This window comes from Mandrillus leucophaeus, unplaced genomic scaffold (genome assembly GCF_000951045.1).
Source record: "Mandrillus leucophaeus isolate KB7577 unplaced genomic scaffold, Mleu.le_1.0 Scaffold163, whole genome shotgun sequence".
Taxonomy (NCBI): Eukaryota; Metazoa; Chordata; class Mammalia; order Primates; family Cercopithecidae; genus Mandrillus; species Mandrillus leucophaeus.
Window position 1 is genome coordinate 2,383,209 of NW_012101621.1, and position 19,104 is coordinate 2,402,312.

The 19,104-nt window shown below is 42.9% G+C and overlaps 1 protein-coding gene across 2 annotated transcripts in view; it reads right to left on the minus strand.

The window, feature by feature from the left end:
- Positions 1-472: 472 nt before the first annotated feature.
- The window catches only part of CHD8 (chromodomain helicase DNA binding protein 8), a 49,126-nt gene continuing 30,494 nt past the window's right edge, over positions 473-19,104 (minus strand). For both annotated transcript variants that reach the window (XM_011976253.1, XM_011976252.1), the window contains 22 exons: positions 18,173-18,383; positions 17,743-17,938; positions 17,061-17,228; positions 16,682-16,861; positions 16,110-16,220; positions 15,581-15,777; positions 15,123-15,322; positions 14,861-15,017; positions 14,689-14,778; positions 14,308-14,411; positions 12,529-12,658; positions 10,555-10,630; positions 10,041-10,095; positions 9,655-9,862; positions 9,039-9,247; positions 8,235-8,954; positions 7,862-8,010; positions 6,948-7,250; positions 6,270-6,383; positions 5,900-6,079; positions 5,386-5,502; positions 473-1,452 (listed from right to left, as the gene is read on the minus strand). In XM_011976253.1, the coding sequence (XP_011831643.1) occupies positions 889-1,452; positions 5,386-5,502; positions 5,900-6,079; positions 6,270-6,383; positions 6,948-7,250; positions 7,862-8,010; positions 8,235-8,954; positions 9,039-9,247; positions 9,655-9,862; positions 10,041-10,095; positions 10,555-10,630; positions 12,529-12,658; positions 14,308-14,411; positions 14,689-14,778; positions 14,861-15,017; positions 15,123-15,322; positions 15,581-15,777; positions 16,110-16,220; positions 16,682-16,861; positions 17,061-17,228; positions 17,743-17,938; positions 18,173-18,383 (4,439 nt within the window). In that variant the 3' untranslated portion in view covers positions 473-888. The remainder of the gene's footprint in view (positions 1,453-5,385; positions 5,503-5,899; positions 6,080-6,269; positions 6,384-6,947; positions 7,251-7,861; positions 8,011-8,234; positions 8,955-9,038; positions 9,248-9,654; positions 9,863-10,040; positions 10,096-10,554; positions 10,631-12,528; positions 12,659-14,307; positions 14,412-14,688; positions 14,779-14,860; positions 15,018-15,122; positions 15,323-15,580; positions 15,778-16,109; positions 16,221-16,681; positions 16,862-17,060; positions 17,229-17,742; positions 17,939-18,172; positions 18,384-19,104) is intronic.

The window sequence follows — 19,104 nt, forward strand, 5'->3', positions numbered from 1 at the left end:
ACAAATGACCTGAGGGGCTCCACAAACTTTTAGTTCCTTCCCACAACCCCAACGCCTGAGCCAGTCGTGGCAGCATCCTTCCAGTGAGCCAGTCCCCTTGCTGCAGTTCATGAAAACTGACACTATTCTAGGGATTACCCCAAATAACCGTTACTTCAGTTAATTACTAACAAAATGTAAATGGTTCCTGATGACATTCTTGCTCCCCGTCTCTTTTAAAAACTTGGAGTTTGAATCCAGAAGTTTGCCTACCTAGCGTTTACCTTAAATAATTCCCTTGCCTTTAGCCAGCTGGACAGTCTACATTTATATATACCCTTTAGAGGAGTACAGATGACTTGTCTGCTCTATCCAAGGTAACTTGGTATGAATAGTATTGAACTTAAGGAAAGTGGTGCTGAAATTACCCACTATGAACAACTCAAAATCAATGCTCACATTGGGTTTGAGCAAATATAGAACCAAGGAAGAGTGGAAAAGGATTAACTTAAATTTATTAATGCCAAGGGAAGGAAGGTAACAGTTCCTGACCCTCCAGCTGTATCCACAGTTCGGCCAGGAACAGGCTCTGCCAGAGGCTAGGGCCAGCGCTACATAGTCTGTGGTTAATGGAGGTGACTAGGGAGGGGTGAGCGCACCAGCTGCTCTAGTCTCCTTTCCTTCCCCAGAAATGAGGAAGTGGTCATGTATTATTTTAGGAGTTCCCCTGCCCACCCAATCCTCTCATAATTGGGAGCAATCAGGTACATTTTTTTTTTTTCCTTTTCACCTCCTGGAGTCCTGGACTTCCCCACATCTCCCCTGCCCCTCCCACGTTTCCATAGTCCAAGGGCCAGAGTAAATGAAAAATACAGCAGCCGCCCAAGCAATGGGGCCCATGCTGGGGCTTCAGTCATCAGCATCTTCACTGGAGTCTGAGTTAGCTGGCATCATAGGATCATCAATGAGTGAGAAGTCCCTTTCTGAGCTATCATAGCCCTGAGATAAATCATCATCATCTTCTTCATCCTCATCGTCATCCTCCTCAGGTTGCAGTGGTGGCAACCGCAAGGTAGTACCAGAGGCGGTAGTCGCTGGTGAAGAGGGGTAGCCAGGGGCTCTCAAGCCTGGATGGTGATGGTGGTGATGGTGGGGGTGGGGGTGGTGGTGGTGGTGATGAAGCATGGTGCTGGAGTCTACATGAGGGGATGATGCTGCACCACCCATCACAAATGGCATAAAAGGCAAAGATGCAGAAGTGGCACTGCTGTGACCCAAAGATGATACAGACTGTAGGCCACTACTGCTGTGTTGGAACGTGTTATGCAGAGATAGAGACCCAGTGCTTCCACCCTGCATGAGGGCCATCATCTTAGAAAGGTCTGGTCGCATCCTACGGGCCCGCTTCTTGCTGCTCTCTGGTGCAATAGGCCCTGGCAAAACCCGGTTGAACACTGTTTCAGTGTGATGACCCTAGGAGGAGAGAATAGAAGATAATAAAAAGAAAGAATGGGGAAAAAAGAAAAGAAACCAAAGCCAATGGAGTCCTAGCTTACAATGCTTTTTTACTGAATGTACTTTAGAAGAGGCAAAACAAGCATAGCCATACTAGGCTTGATTGGTGGTAATGGGAAGGAGGAAATGCTGGACTTAGCTGGTTGAAACATTCTGATACTGAAGGTAACGTCAATGATTTCGTACTGAAACTCATATTAACCAGCTTTTGCTTTTTTCACCCATGACTATATTGTATCTTCAGTCAACCATTTCACAAATGCTTACCTTTGTTAAGAAGGGGTGTGGGTAAGACAATGAATGAATTAGTAAATGCACATAAAAAAAAAAAACACTTAAGTGTCTCCTGATGGCAAGTTGTTCACCTGTTCTTACTATGTGAAGTGTAGCACAACTATATTGACATTTACAATAATATCCTCTATTAGCACATCAAAGCAGGGTGAATTCAAGACAGGTCAGATAAAGACTTCTAAATGTCTAGAACACCAAAAAACTGTCAGAAACTCCTCACCAAATTTAGTAAAATAATTTTTGTTCCACATTGATAAAAAACATATATCTGAATTTTAAATGGCTTCTTCTAGATGTTCTGACTAAAAATTCTGATTAAGTTCACTGAAGCTAGAAGTTATTCCTGCAGGTTCCAGGAATAACGTAGTGCTAGATTCACTGTCAATTCTATATTAAGAATTCTGGGCCGGGCGTGGTGGCTCATGCCTGTAATCCCAGCACTTTGGGAGGCTGAGGCAGGCAGATCACTTGAGGTTAGGAGTTCGAGACCACCCTTGCCAACATGGCAAAACTCTGTCTCTACTAAAAATACCAAAATTAGCTGAGTGTCAGCCAGGCGTGGTGGCTCACGCCTGTAATCCTAGCACTTTGGGAGGCTGAAGCCGGCAGATCACCTGAGGTCGGGAGTTTGAGACCAGCCTGACCAACATGGAGAAACTCCATCTCTACTAAAAATACAAAAAATTAGCTGGGTATGGTGCCACATGCCTGTAATCCCAGCTACTGGGGAAGCTGAAGCAGGAAAGTCGCTTGAACCCAGGAGGCAGAGATCGCGGTGAGCCGAGATCGTGCCATTGTACTCCAGCCTGGGCAACAAGAGTGAAACTCTGTCTCAAAAAAAAAAAAATTAGCTGGGTGTGGTGGTGCATGGCTGCAATCCCAGTTACTCAGAAGGCTGAGGCAGGAGAATCGCTTAAACCCAGGAGGTGGAGGTTCCAGTGAGCTGAGATCATGCCACTGCACTCCAGCCTGGGTAACAGAACGAGACTCTGTCTCAAAAAATAAATAAATAAATAAATAAATTCTGTACTAGTCATATTAGGATTTTCTGTGATTTTCTATGATATTTCTTAAGAGTTTCAATTGACTATAAGGGAGTAGCAGAAGTACTTGAGGTAAAAATAGGTAACAGTGAAGGAAAAGCCCTTCTTACAGGCTGCTCTCTAATGTTAAATTGAAGACAGAGATGGCATTATCCTTCTAGCCACCAGCCTTTCCCATGTCAACCATTCTGTTTATTGCACTCTTGTTCTCATCGAGGCTAACAGGGAAAACTGAAACATTCTTCCATGGTAACACTTCCATCAATATAAAAATAAGCCTCATAAATCTACATATATTTTGCATTTCAAACTTGTTAAATGCAAAATATTGATAGTTTACTTTAAAATTAATTTTATTAAAAGATATTCCATGTGGTTATACAGACACATAAATATATGTGTATGCACATAGCCTTCCATATCCATGGATTCAACCATCTGTGGATTGAAAATATTTGAAAACAACAAAAAACTAAAAAAGAAAAAGAGAAAATAATACAAATTTTAAAACAATACAGTGTAACAACTATTTACATAGCATTTATATTGTGTTAGGTATTATAAGTAATCAAGAGATTAAAGTATATCAGAGGAAGTGTGTAGGTTACATGGAAATACTACATGATTTTATTTTATTTTTATTTATTTATTTATTTATTATTTTTTTTAAGACAGGGTCTCACACTCTATTGCCCAGGCTGGAGTGCAGTGGCATCATCATGGCTCACTGCAGCCTCAGCCTCTGGGCTCAAGTGATCCTCCTGCCTCAGCTTCCCCATAGCTGAGACTACAGGATTGCACCACCAGGCCCAGCTAATTTTTTTTTATTTTTTGTAGAGATAAGGTCCCAGTGGGGTCCCCAGGCTGGTCTTGAACTCCTGGGTACAAGTGATCCTCTTGCCTCAGCGTCCCAAAGAGCTGGGATTACAAGTAAGAGCCGCCACACCTGCCCCTACACCATTTTATATATAAAGGACTTCAGCATCCACGGATTCGGGTGTCTGTGGGGGTCCTGGAACCAATCCCTCACAGATACCGAGGGATGACTATATGTGTATAAAGATTTCTGTAGAAGATCAAATGGGGGAATGATTAGATAAGGCAAGTGCTAATCCATTTTAAATGACTCTACCAAACAATGATTTATGTATGCTTTAAAAATACAACTACTGACCAGGCGCTATGGCTCACGTCTGTAATCCCAACACTTCGGGAGGCTGAGGCGGATCACGAGGTCAGTAGTTCGAGACCAGCCTGACCAACATAGTGAAACCCCGTCTCTACTAAAAATACAAAAATTAGCTGGGCGTGGTGGCACACACCTGTAATCCCAGCTACTTGGGAGGCTGAGGCAGGAGAATCACTTGAACCTGGGAGGTGGAGGTTACAGTGAGCTCAGTCCATTGCACTCCGCCTGGGCAACAGAGCGAGACTCCGTCTCAAAGAAAAAAAAAATTACTATTGACCAGGCAGAGTGGCTCATGCCTGTAATCCCAGTACTTTGGGAGGCTGAGGCAGGTGGATCACCTGAGGTTGGGAGCTTGAGAAGAGTCTGGCCAACATGGCAAACCTTCTTCCTATTAAAAATACAAAAATTAGCTGGGCATGGTAGCATGCACCAGTGGTCCCAGCTACTCGGGAGGCTGAGGCAAGAGAATCACTTGAACCGGGGATGCAGAAGTTGCCACGAGCTGAGATTGTGCCACTGCACTCCAGCCTGGGTGACAGGGCAAGACTCTGTCTCAAAAAAATAAAAAATTAAAAAAAAATACAACTATTGCAGAAAGTAAGGTAAGCATAGCCAAGAGAAACTTTTGCAGTTGTAATCTGGTGGAAAGAAGAAACTATGGGTACTTAATCCACCAAATGGCCTATTATCCATCATAAAAGTATAAGTAAATTTGAAAATATAGAATAACTTAATGGCCAAATTTATTATTACAAATTATAAAACATAGTTTCCTCTGCTTTTTCCATTACTGACATATTATTAGTGATTCTCAACCTTTTATATATTGGGAAATCTCATGACTATTTTCCTTAGTAGACCTGTCCAAACACTTCTAAAATATATAGAATTAGAAAACTTAAGGCCGGGTGCAGTGGCTCAAGCCTGTAATCCCAACATTTTGGGAGGCCGAGGTGGGTGGATCACGAGGTCAGGAGTTCAAGACCAGCCTGGCCAAGATGGTGAAACCCCATCTCTACTAAATATACAAAAATTAGCCAGGCGCAGTAGCAGGTGCCTGTAATCCCAGCTACTCAGGAGGCTGACGCAGGAGAATGCTTGAACCCAAGATTGCACCCGAGATTGCACTACTGCACTCCAGCCTGGGCGACAGCAGAGTGAGACTCTGTCTCAAAACCAAAACCAAAACCAAAACCAAAACCAAAAAGCAAAAAAACTGGTTTCCTTATTGGTGAACGCAAGATAATTTTTCACAGAAACATACATAGGAAAAAAGATAAATAACATTAGTCACAATCATCATTGAAAGCCTTTAATGTCACATCTAGTGTGGGAACAGAGTGGTAATGCTGCAATTTCTCTCACCTTTTTCCCATTTCTAGAGTTAGCTGTCTGTACTGGTTCCATTCCCAAACAGTTCAATTCTGCCTTATTATTTTTTTTACATCTTTGCCACTTCTGTTTTCTGCGATCTTCCATATACTGCAATAGAAAAAAGTCAGTTATCCTACAGGAATAGGAATTTTCTGTGGAGTAATTATTAAAGTACTAGTGTCTTTTGTTTGATAATAAATGCTTATTACATAGATAAAGGATTAATCCTAGTGGAAAACTGTCATTAAGTGGGATCTCTCCAAAAAATATTAGGTGGTTTATATAATAGTTCAACAGTAAATATTTGCCTAGCACTTAAGGTACTTCAACATTATTTTATTTTGGGCATCACAACTGTGAGGTTGGAAGACTGGGTATTACTAATTATTACCCTTATCTTGCAGATACAGAAATGATGATATAGTATGTCATACTTTCTCTTTCTCATGCAGCTTAAATACCGAAGGAATGACTTTAAATCTTGCTGGATGGGACTGCCACTCACCGCTAGAAATCGGGGATCAACAGCAAACTCTGGATGACCCTGTAACCACATCTCCAGTTCAGCCCGGCGAGGGGCATCCTCACCCACCAGCAAAGTACCATCCACCTTATTGATGACGGGGATCCGGGTCTCCAGGTCCACATCAAGGTGATTAGGCTCTTCCATGCACTCCACCTCCAGCTGCAAACCCAGAATCCACCCCCATGAGCACATACTCTTCTTTGGGGGAGGGAGGGAGGGGGAGCAGAGCCAATAGTAGTCATGAAATGACTCTAGTATTTTCCATTCCCTCAATCCCACTGCCTTCATCAATTATTGGGAATAAAAAGACAATCTAATCATCAGGTTAAAGACTTTCTTTACCACCCACCTCTACCAGCTTCTTTCTGTTCCCCTTCTTCTTATGAAACAGTGGATGTCCATCTCCCATTACTCCATTTGCCATCAACTTGTGCTTCTGGAATGTTAACTTCAATCCTTCCTCCTAGGAACACAAGCCACCCACTCAAGACATCATATGGTACATGTTTTTCAAAGTAAAGATTAAGCTTTGAGGGATGTGGGCTATAAATCATCCTCTTGCCCAACGATGGTGAGAAGGAAGGCCATCTGACTAAAGGGTAAAATTAGAAATACAAGAAAACATATACACTTTTTCCTTAGAAAGATTTCACTTCTTCACCTAGTGCCCCTCAGCATTTACGAGAAAGAGTTTATTTCAACAACACCCAATGCAGGGTAAAACTCCCTACCTGGTGTCTCCGTATTAGCATGGCAATTCATCACAGGGGCAAAATCCTGCTATTTCTAAACATACTAATTTAAGAAACTTTTTATTGTTGAATATTAATAGGATTAATAATCAATAGGGTTCAATAAGGAAAACAACCAGGAAAAATGACTCTTCCTAAATAGATCTTTGTAAGCTCTGTGTTCTCATTTTTAAAATTAGCTAACCAAATGAGTTTAGTAACCTATTAGTAAAATTAGTTACAGCAAGGATTCCAGCCTCCTTCCCCACTTCCCAATGCCCATATGCTGAGCTTACATCTTTGATTTGAACTGTAAACTCCTTTTCATCGATGCCTCGGCGAAGTTTGGTGAACTGGGCTGCCGCTGTGGTGACTGCGGATGCTTCCTCCTCTGCCATGGAAGCTGCACTACTACTTCGTGGTGTGGGGACTGGAGAGTCACCATATTCTCCAGGAGTCAATGAGGGACTGTCTAGCAAGTGGTTGCCTGGCCCCAGAATTCCTCCTGTTACCATTTCCTGGCTCCTACGGCTAGAAGGCCACTTCCCTGAGAGTACGGCCTGGCAGACGAGGTCAATACGGTTTATCAGGACACGATCCTGAATGGGGAAAGAAAGAAATACCATTTTAAGAGTCTGAGTACTAGCTGTGTGATCCTGTGATACTCAACAGCGCCATCACTACCAGGATGGGTAAAAATCATAAGGCAGAAAGGAGGAAGTTAATACTATTAAGATTCCTAAGTTGACTGGGAAGTTTCCTGGGGAAAAAAAAAAAAATGCAGCAATAAACACAATTTTAAAAAACCAGAACCAGGCCGGGCGCGGTGGCTCATGCCTGTAATCCCAGCACTTTGGGAGGCCGAGACGGGCGGATCACGAGGTCAGGAGATGGAGACCATCCTGGCTAACTTGGTGAAACCCCATCTCTACTAAAAAATACAAAAAGCTAGCTGGGCGTGGTGGCGGGCGCCTGTAGTCCCAGCTACTCGGGAGGCTGAGGCAGGAGAATGGCGTAAACCCAGGAGGCGGAGCTTGCAGTGAGCTGAGATTCGGCCACTGTACTCCAGCCCGGGCGACAGAGCGAGACTCCATCTCAAAAAAAAAAAAAACAAACAAAAAAAACAGAACCATATGTTCCTTGTTCCCTGGATATAATGTTACACTGTATTTCTGGACTCTACATGTCCAGGGATGAGGCTGTTTGTTACCTTGGGCCACTCAGAGGCTCTTTGTCTTTCTTGCAGTAGCAGAAGCTCAGGGGTCATTTGTTCTCCATCTTCATTTGGGAACCCATCTTGGGACATAGTGAGGGACAGGAGACTCTCTTCATCATAGAGCTTTGAGCGGGACTGGTCAGCTGGTAAGAGATCCCACAGAATGTGTGAGAAAAAATGGAAGAATAATGTCATATGGTAATGATATTATATGCGCTTTGAATAAAGGCCTAAAGAATAACAGGTCTCTTTTAACATTTTATCAAATCAAAATCAAAATCTCTCTCAAGAGGATGCATTTCGAAAAGGGAAAGAGAAGAGAGGGGGAAACAGGGAAGAGGGCCAACAGCCTGTCACATGCACTCACTTAGCTTCTCTTCCTTCTCGTCCTCACTCTCATCAGTGCTGGAGCTGGAGCTGGATGAGGATGAGGAAGAAGAAGATGATGGTGACAGCTTGCTCAAGTCCAGCTCAGAGTCTGAATCATCCTCATCCTCCAGTTTGACTGGTGGAACACTCCGAGAAACCAGAGGGGTAGTATCAGAGGGGGCTACTCGCATCTCATAGTCTTGTGGGGTTGGTCGGCTCCTGGCCACCACCTCATGCTCTAGCTTTAAAGTCAGACTCTCCAGACTGGGGACCTGGGCAGCTGTCTCCTCGGGTGACTTTTCAACAGGAGCATCTGGGCGCAGGGGCAATGGTGAGGCAGTGCGTGAGGTATACTGCTGGTGTAGCAGTGGAGTAGAGCAGCGTGACAAGGATGGAGCTGGTGCTCCTGCTTGATGGTTCTGCATATAATTCATACGGGCAGCCAGAAAAGAGAAGTCTGGGTCCTGCATGATGTTGCAGTCTGTTTGGCTCACCCCATGGCGGGCTGCCCCTCGTAGAAGCTCCCCATCATGCCGAACAGGCTCCCACCATTTGGGCAATTCAGGACCAGGAGGCTGACACAATGCCAGTCGATCTTCCAAAAGGGGGTGGCATAAAACTTGTTCCCGTAAGCGCCGAAGCAATTCTATACGGTAAAGAGTCCGTGAGGCCCTCTCCTCAGTGATGGGCTCAATGAACAGATTAGGGTCTGGGGGTTCTGCAAGAGACAGGAGTAGAAGAAGAAATTAACAGAGTTGCTTCTGTTGGCGTCCATCCCCACCCACTCTGCAATCCTGCTTACCATCTCCAGCTGCTGGGGGAAGGCGGCATACTTGGCGGCACATGGCCACAAAGCCATGGAAGTACTTGGTAAGGCTTTCATCTGTTTTTTTGTCTAGTCGAGCAAAAGTGCGGAAGCGATCCCAATGGAACTGCATGGTGTCAGGGTCATATTCCACACCAAACGTAGACACCACTCGATAAAAATCAGTTTGTTCACGCCTTGTCCATCTACAAAAGGAAAAGTAGGGCAACAATAATCAGAAGAACACAAGAAAACTGGTTATTTTTTAATGTGTTTTAGAATATCTGAAAACACAAAAATTGAAAGTAGACGCAAAAAAAAAAAAGGCCCAGAAGAAGCAGTGAGAGGTACTCTGTAATGAGTAAGAATTACAGAGCCAAGGGGGAAAATGGCACAGGCAAATATCAATGAGAATGTCTATACAGGAGGCCTACCTGAGAGTTAATGATTACTGTACACAAGTGAGGTTTTAATTTCTACAGGTTTAACCACCCAAAGCAGAAAAAATGGTCCCTCTTTAGAGAATTCCAAATAAATCCTTCCTGAGATGGCTTTCAGTATAGGGACCATAACTGAAGACATAGATCAGCACAGGTTCCCAGCTATATTTTACCGTTGTTGTTTCTCCCGCCGTGCAATTTCTTTCAGCTTGAAGGCTGCTTCACAACGCCGCCTTCGCCGGTCCCCACGTTCTGCAGCCTCTATCTTCATCTGTTCTCTCTTATAGCTGCGCTGATATGCTGTTACTAGGCGCCGAAGTCTAGCTGTTAGGGCAGAGCCTGGAGGCCAGAATAAATGGCCTGGCTGTTGGGTCACCTGGGCTGTGGAAAACAAAGTAGAATGAATAGGAAGTATAGCAAGGGTAGTAGAGGCAATACTAGTATTTTAACCCACCCAAAGGCAAAGCTCTTAGAAATCCCAGGATAGGACAGAATTCAGTGAATAATTCCCCAACCCACCACCCCACACAGAATTATACTAGTTGACCTAGAAGTTTACCTTCATCTCCATCAATCACTGAGATCTCCTCATCCATCATCATCAAGGGATCACCCTAGAGAAGGAGATCCACCCAATAGGATGGAGCGGGGAGGGAAAGGGGGGGAAGTTGGCACTCTGAAATCACTTTCTTGTGTGTGTCCTTCTACGGCACCAAGGGATCAAGAAAAACTTCTAAAGAAATGTACCCCACAAAAACTTGGTAACAACCAACTAAAAGAACAAGAAAGTAGAACCTGAAAGGTCAGTTCCTATTAATGACTCGAAGATAATAGAAGTCAGGAATTTATTAGTCAAATAATATCCTTCAATGTCCAGCTCCTCCAAAAAGTTATCCCTGATCTCCCCCGACTGGCATTACAATCTTTTCCATTAATACTTTCTATTCTCAAATGGTATAATTCATTTTCCACTTTGTATTATAAATTAACCAATATACTTCAAGATTCAGAGAATGGGAGAAGACTTAAAACTAGTAAGAGAGAAAAGTGAGACTCAAATGAGAATTCCTTACCTCATCATCTTGGTCCTTTGGGGGACCTTGGAGTGGTTTATATTCAGGATCTTCACAATCTTTATCAAAGTCAACCCTAAAATTATGCAGAGGCACAGGAAAATGTTAGTAATGTATCTTCTATCACTAAGGAGACCTAGGATGAAGACCTAGCCACACGTATATCTAGCATGAAATAATCTTTATTAGTATTATTTTTGAGACAGGGTCTCACTCTGTCGCCCAGGCTGGAGTGTCATGGCCCTATCACAGCTCACCATAGCCTCAACCTCCTGGACTCAAGCGATCCTCCTCCCTCAGCCTCCTGAGTAGCTGGGACTACCGGTGTGCGCCACCACACCCAGCTAATTTTTATATTTTTTGTAGAAGTGGGGTTTTGCCATATTGCCCAGGCTCATCTCAAACTCCTGGGCTCAAGTGATTCACACGACTTGGCCTCCCAAAGTGCTGGGATTACAAGAGTGAGCCACCATGCCTAACCTGAGACGGAGTCTCACTCTGTCGTCCAGGCTGGATTCCAGCAGCACGATCTCAGTTCACTGCAACCTATGCCTCCCGAGTTCAAGCAATTCTCCTGCCTTAGCCTCCTGAGTAGCCGGGATCAATTTTTGTATTTTTAGTAGAGATGGGGTTTCGCCATGTTGCTCAAATTGGTCTCAAACCCTTGGGCTCAAGTGATCCCAGCCTGGCCTAGTCTTTATTTTATTTTATTTTATTCTATTTATTTGTTTTTTGAAATGGAATCTTGTTCCATCGCCCAGGCTGGAGTGCAGTAGTGCCATCTCGGCTCACTGCAACCTCCGCCTCCCGGGTTCAAGGGTTTCTCCTGCCTCGGCCTCCTGAGTAGATGGGATTACAGGCATGCACCACCACTCCTGGCTAATTTTTTTTGTATTTTTAGTAGAGATGGGGTTTCACCTTATTGGCCAGGCTGGTCTCGAACTGCTGACCTTGTGATCCACCCACCGTGGCCTCCCAAAGGGCTGGGATTACAGGCATGAACCACAGTGCCTGGCTTAGTATTTAATTTCGTGTTCACAGGAATGGCAGGCCAGGTGCAAAACTTTGGGTCAGTCTGGTATAGCATCCAATGGAATAAAAATAATTACAAGAAATTGACAATTACTATTCATAATTGCTTGAATTTGAAACACTTTGATCAACACAGTTCCTTTTTCTTGACAGGATTTTTTATTATGTAATTCTTCCTCCTACCCAACTATTTACTTTTTATTACTTCATTTGAATGGCTCATGCTTTTTTGTTTTTATTACTTTGTTCTTCTGAGCAGACAGGTGGCATAAATGATTTGCAATGAAAAAATAACCCAATTTCCTCTGAGGGTCCTACAGTAGGCAAACTGAGGGTGTGATCATCAAAGAGAAATCTCTCAGTCATGATGGAATGGGTAGGTATTCATTAATTAAGCCAACTGTTTCACATGCCCCTCAGATCTTCATGTGAGAAGTTTTGTTAAACTCACTGGCACCCAAACCAGGGCAACACTGCCCTACCTGGTGGCTCAGTATTAGCATGGCAACTCATCATTGGGACATGTATTCAGGCAAAATAAGTACCTTTATGTGTCAGGTACCATTGGGAGATGATAAACCAGGGCTGAAAGTGCCTAAGGCTCTTCCACAGAAGCAACTTATAAGAGCTGCTGGCCATTATCTTTCAAGAGACCAGTTATCCTCTCAGCTACTGCAGCTGTACAGAAAAGTGTTGTAAACCAAACCAAATAGAACATCAAATAAGCCATTTACAAGTGACATTCATTTTCACCCTCAGATGTATCTTATGGCAACATGTGGTTTATGCAGTTTATGGAGTCCTTTATGCTCGTCCTATTTTTGCTAAGGATCTATCACTTTTGAGTATAATTACAATTAAGAATCCCACTGGGTTCAGTCAAGGCTAGAGTTACCTCACAGCATAAGTTAGAGTTTTAAAAGAATAAATACTAATGCTTACCCTTCTACTATGTCAGAGAAGTTATCCAACACTCGATGTTCTGCTGCAATTGCTTTGTCATCTGGTCGGCCAGCCTTTTCTAGGAAACATAAGGCTGGGTCTGCCCTCATAGTATTATATTTCTCATAGCCTAGAAGAAAAAGGGTCATAGTTGAAGAAAATGAGAGATTTGTTTTGCCTTTATGCTTACTTTATATGCTGCTGGAATAGAATATGTTCTATACTGCTCATAATGGAAAATATAGTTAGAATGTTATCTTGGACAACTACTGGGTTTATTACTATATTTAACATTTTTATACCAATTTAGAATCATGAAGGGTTTTTAGTGATTGATAGCCTTAGGCTCCCAAAGTGTTGGGATTCCAGGTGTGAGCCACCATGCCTTGCCTGCAGTTTTATTTATTTTTATTTTATTTTTATTTATTTGTTTTTTGAGACAGAGTCTTGCTCTGTCACCCAGGCTGGAGTGCAGTGGCACGATCTTGGCTCACTGCAAGCTCCGCCCTTCACGCCATTCTCCTGCCTCAGCTTCCTGAGTAGCCGGGACTATAGGCGCCAGCCACCACGCCCGGCTAATTTTTTTGTATTTCTAGTAGAGCCGGGGTTTCACTGTGTTAGCCGGGATGGTCTCAATCTCCTGATCCGCCTGCCTCGGCCACCCAAAGTGCTGGGATTACAGGCGTGAGCCACCGCGCCCGGCCCCTGCAGTGTTATTTATCCCATTAAATGTCTCAAAAAAGATGTAGACTAAGTGCCATTACTTTTATTTTATAGAAAAAAACCCAAAAGTATTCTTTTAAAAAAAAGACATTCTAATTCACAAAGTCACTTGGCTGAAAGTTAATGCTCACTGCTTTTAGTGCCTGGGATTTGGTATTACGCAAAACTGCTATGAGAGTAAGGAAATATTCTTACCCCCACTGTGTTTTTGTTTTGGCTAGTCAGTCTCCCTTCTTATACTCTATTTTTATTTCACTCAAAAACTGCTGCTCATACCTATATCAGAGTGACTACTGAACATTTAGACAAATGGGACATTTACAAAAATAGAAGATTTTCAGCTCTTTCTCTTCTGTGAGGTGGCCAAGCTGACATAGACATGCAGATCTCTGTAAAGACCCTCACAGGAAGAACCATCACCTTTGAGGTCCAGCCCAGTGACACCAGTGAAAATGTCAAAGCCAAGATCCATGACAAGGAGGGCATCCCACCTGACCAGCAGCATCTGATATTTGTGGGCAAACAGTTGGAGGATGGCCACACTCTTTCAGATTATAACATCCAGAAAGAGTCCACCCTGCAGGTGGTGCTTTGCCTCTGAGGTGACATTATTGACCCCTCCCTCTGCCTACATGCCCAGAAATACAACTGTGACAAGACGGTCTGCTGCAATTGTTATGCTAGCGTGCATCCAGAGGAAAGTCATACAAATTAAGTGTGGTTATTATTAACAATAGTTGGGGTGTATTACCTGCTCTGATTCGTGGGACCCTAACTTACCACAGCATACAGTGCAGTAACACACTGCTAATAGTGATTAGAGAACAGATGGGAGGCTCCCTACCTTGAGATTTACCTATCCATCTGGTCCTTCTTGAACATCTATTTATAGGAACTAACTGCTTTGCTCTGGATATTTAAGAACTAATTTCCTACTCAAATTTATTGAAGATCAATTAGATAACTCAGTTATTTCTCAGAAGCATTTTGATAAATGTTTCATCTGTGAACATAAATCTTCAGTATGAAAGGAGTAGAATAGGAGAAGGTACATACCATGTTTAAAGACTCCAATGAGCAGCGACTTGTCAGCCTCACTGTCCCACCATGTTGTTGGAACCTCCAATTGATCCACTACTGGGAACCATATGTCAATCTCACTAAAGGTATAAGAGGGCAGAGTCAGCACAGAAATGCAGGAAATTAGAGTGAGAATCCTTGCAAAGGTTATTATAGGTATCTTCCTGTATCCATGAATTTAAATACTCATGCATCTACCCTATTTCCTCCCACTAGTGTCAAGTATAGGATTAAAGACCTGATATATAGATTTAAATTATCAGGTATCCCAAAGATAGCATAAAATGAAATAAGCAAACCAATCTTTCTTCAAATAAGACAGGGCATAAATCAAAAAAATATATAGCAGAATTTTACCTGGCAATGGCACCCCCTAACACCTTTTCTGCTTGGTCTCCAATAACCTCCTGCCTCAGGTAGTATAGCATTCGTACCCGCAACAGTACCCTAGAAGGGAAGGAGGAAGAGTTGGCTCAGTAACAGTGTAGAAAGTTTGAGGTGGAAAATGTCTGCTAAATTCTATGCTTACTTGTTACACTGATGTTTCAAGTGCTTCTTATAACTTTCATCTTGGAACAAAGTGTCAGGGTTATATTTCCGGATCCAATCTGCTTTATGGATATCGAAAGTGCTTTGTGACTTGACTTTTTTTCCTTTGCGTCCACGAGGCACAGGAATAGATAGACCTGGGAAAGGGGAGACATCAAAGACTTGGATTGAGAAAAACCCTTGGACCTGAAAAGGATTAGATTAACCTATAGAAAAACATAAAGTAAAGAGTTGATAATTACCTGAATGATTCTGCAATTCTTTTGTCTTGCCATTTTCGGCTGGGCTAATCAAGTCCCAGATGAAGCCTTTAATATTTTCATCCCCACGGTAGTGTAGAAGACAGTACACAAGAATGGCCCGACAAATGGTCTCCACATCTCGTTCAGTCATACGCCGCTTGAAGCGTCCATGAGATAAAATATCTCGCCATCGTCCCCAACTAAAAAACATAAAACTACATTAACATTTTTCTGAGAAATGATAGTCCCCTGCCCCTCAGAATCATGTCTCTGAAAAGGTGTGAAACAAAGAGCTTAAAAAACATAGTAACAGAATGAACAGAAAAAACTCCCTCCAAGGCAAATATTTTTTCACATGATCCCTTCACTAATCAGAGCCCCCAATTTGAAAGGCAAACATAGAGTATCAGGATGGAGATGCAGTATGTACTGCCTCTAATGGTAAGGTGGGGTCTTACCCATATACCAGGAGATGCTTTTCCACCCGAAAGCAGTCAGTGCGCCCATAGGCATGATGACGGTCATGTCTGCGGGAGCGAGGCCGCTCATCATCCTCACTTTCCAAATCAGAGAATTCTACCAGGTCATCATCTTTCAGAGTGCTGAAGTGGCGCGTCTGTTTTCGTACTCTAGGTGTGTCAATTACCAAATTATTCTATGAAGAGAACAGAAGGAGAAGTAATTCTCTTCCTGATTTGCTCATGGGAAAAGAATAAGACAATTGTGGACTACAATAACCTTGAATGTAACGTGTAGATACTCAGAGATTTTTTAAAATGACATGCAAAATAATCTACAGAAAGCAAAATTATTCAGAAAGCAACTACTTTTCTGGGGCCTCCTAGGCAGAAAGTATCCACAACAGCCCTTGTATACAATACACCATCATAAACAACAATTAGCATCAAATAATCAAGAGCAGCTGTAAACACTCCTGAAAGAAGTGTAGTCTTCTGCAATACTTCCTCCCTAAAAGAAGAAACTCACCTTGCTGTTGAGCAGATCCATGTCTAGGTCAGCCTTTTTGGCCCACTTTTGCCAAAAGTTGGGGTCATCCAAAGAAATATCTGTCCTATTTTCAGAAGCAACAAAGCTTGCCTAGAGAAAAACAAATGTAGAGGTAAAGCTGACTTTTTTTTTTAAGTGGTGCAAAATCAGCAACTATGTTTTAAAAACTTTTTTTTTTTTTTTTTTTTTTTTTGAGACAGAGTCTTGCTCTGTCGCCCAGGCTGGAGTGCAGTGGCACAATCTCAGCTCACTGCAACCTCCACCTCCCAGGTTCAAGTGATTCTCCTGCCTCAGCCTCCTGAGTAGCTGGGACTACAGGCACATGCCACCATTCCTGGCTGATTTTTGTATTTTTGATAGAGACAAGGTTTCACCATGTTGGGCAGGCTGGGTCTCAAACTCCTGACCTCAAATGATCTGCCCGCCTCAGCCTCCCAAAGTGCTGGGATTATAGGCATGAGCCACCATCCCCAGCATAAAAACATAATTAAATCCTAGAGATTCCAGTCTCTATCTCTGCCTTTCTAGCCTCTGGCACAGACAGAACATGCCTTGGCAAAGGTGGAACCTTTTCCTTCAGATTCAATGGTGATGGTTGTAGTACGTCTTAACAAGATCTGGTCGATGTCCTCTTCACAAAACTTGGAGCCTTCATCATCTTCCTCCATGATGGCTGCATATGCTCCTTTTCTTAAAAGATCTTCAATCTCCTTCTTAGAGAACTGTTGGATCTGTAAAAACCAATAGAAAGATGAAAAGACTATCAACAGAATAATATCTAACCATGCCATAATATTTTATCTATTACATTTTAAGAAATAATAATTGAGAATCCAAATAAGGTAGTCAAATCCCTGTGTAAAAACAGCTTTTGTTTTCCTCTATCACAATGACTCACTACAAACTTATCTATAAACTAAGAAGACTCACTCCAGTAATGTTGCCATCCCGACCACTCATGGATTGAAGCACAGCTTTATCCAATCCCAACTTGAGGCTAGCCTTATCAAACATCTCTCTCTCGTAGGAATTACGAGTGATGAGGCGGTACACCTTCACAGCTTTGCTCTGCCCAATTCGATGACATCGTGCCTGGGCCTGGTTTAAAATAAAAATGAAAGGAAAGAAGAAAGATACCATAAAATTAGCAGGGGAAAGGATACAACATACCGATTTATGACTCTTTCACCTCTATAGAGCAGCCATGAGATCAACTCAAAACCAAGAGTCAATTTCAAGATGAAATTATCACCATATTATGTAGACCAGGTGTCAGCACACTAAAGTCTGCGTGGACATCTGTTTTTATAAATAAAGTTCAATGGGGACACAGGTGGGACCACCTATTCATTTACATATTATCTATGGCTGTTTCTGTGCTACAGGATTTGCAGGTGAGCAGTTTCAACAGAGAATCGATGGCTCACAAAGTCTAAAACATTTACTATCTTGTCCTTTACAGAAAACGTTTGCTGATTCCCTGAACTAACTGCCACCCTTAACTAAGGAAACAATTCCAAACTCTCTGAAAGGCCTTTCTAAAAGATCCCATTCTTGTTGAAAAAATCTCCCAAGTTAGGTAGTTACTCCCTAAGACAATGAATTCCTTTACCTGCAGGTCATTTTGTGGATTCCAGTCTGAATCAAAGATGATGCAGGTATCAGCAGCTGTAAGATTAATACCAAGTCCACCAGCCCGGGTACACAGTAAGAAGACAAAGCGGTCTGAGTCAGGTTTGCTGAAGCGGTCAATGGCAGCCTGTCGAAGGTTTCCTCTAACTCGCCCATCAATGCGTTCATATAAGTACCTGTTCACAGAAAAAAAAATATAAGTGGCTAAGCAGAAGTGGAGACCGAAACAGCAGGCTAGGATCAATACCAGTACTCCCATATCAAAGCTGGTCAAAAACCCAAGTTGAGAGTGAGAATCTTAAAAACTCCTGTTATTGCAATTCGTCAACTCTAATTAAACTCAGGCCCTCCTACTTTTTGCTGCTTTATGAGGACAGAGTAACCACAGGCTAGGATGACTCTTTTCTTACCTCCTCTGGATTAAATAATCCTCTAGGATGTCTAGGCAGCGTACCATCTGAGAGAAGATCAGAACTTTATGGCCACCAGCTTTGAGTTTTGGAAGTAACTTGTCAATAAGAACCAGTTTGCCAGCTGAACGCACCATGGCCTGCAGATGAAAGTCATGAGGTATAATATGGCAAGCTTCACGGAATTCTGTTAGGATTTTTTCTTCAGCACCTGCCAAAAGAAAAATCAAGTTAAATTGAGATCCAGTGAACCATATTAAGGTTGTAGTCTATTTAATCAAGAAAGCAAAGGGAAAAAAATGTAATTTAACTTTAGAGCAACATTTCTCACACACAGAATTTCAGCACCAAAAGATCTTAAATCGGCTGGGTATGGTGGCTCACGCCTGTAATCCCAACACTTTGGGAGGCCGAGGCAGGTGGATGGATCACTTGAGGTCAGGAGTTCAAGACCAGTCTGGTCAACATGGTGAAACCCCGTCTCTACTAAAAATACAAAAATTAGCTAGGTGTGGTGGCAGAGGCCTGTAGTTCCAGCTACTCAGGAGGCTGAGGCAGGAGAATCGCTTGAATCCGGGAGGTGGTGGTTGCAGTGAGCTTAGATCGCACCACTGCACTCCAGCCTGGGCGACAAAGCAAGACTCTGTGTTTAAAAAAAAAAAAACCAGTTGGGCTCGGTGGTTCACGCCTGTAATCCCAGCACTTTGGGAGGCTGAGGCAGGTAGATCACCTGATGTCAGGAGTTCGAGACCAGCCTGCCTCATGTGGCGAAACCCTGTCTCTACTAAAAATACAAAAAATTAGCCAGGCGTGGTAGTGGGTGCCTGTAATCCCTGTTACTTGGGAGGCTGAGGCAGGAGAATTGCTTGAACCCGGGAGGCAGAGGTTGCAGTGAGCCGAGATCACACCACTGCACTCCAGCCTGGGTGACA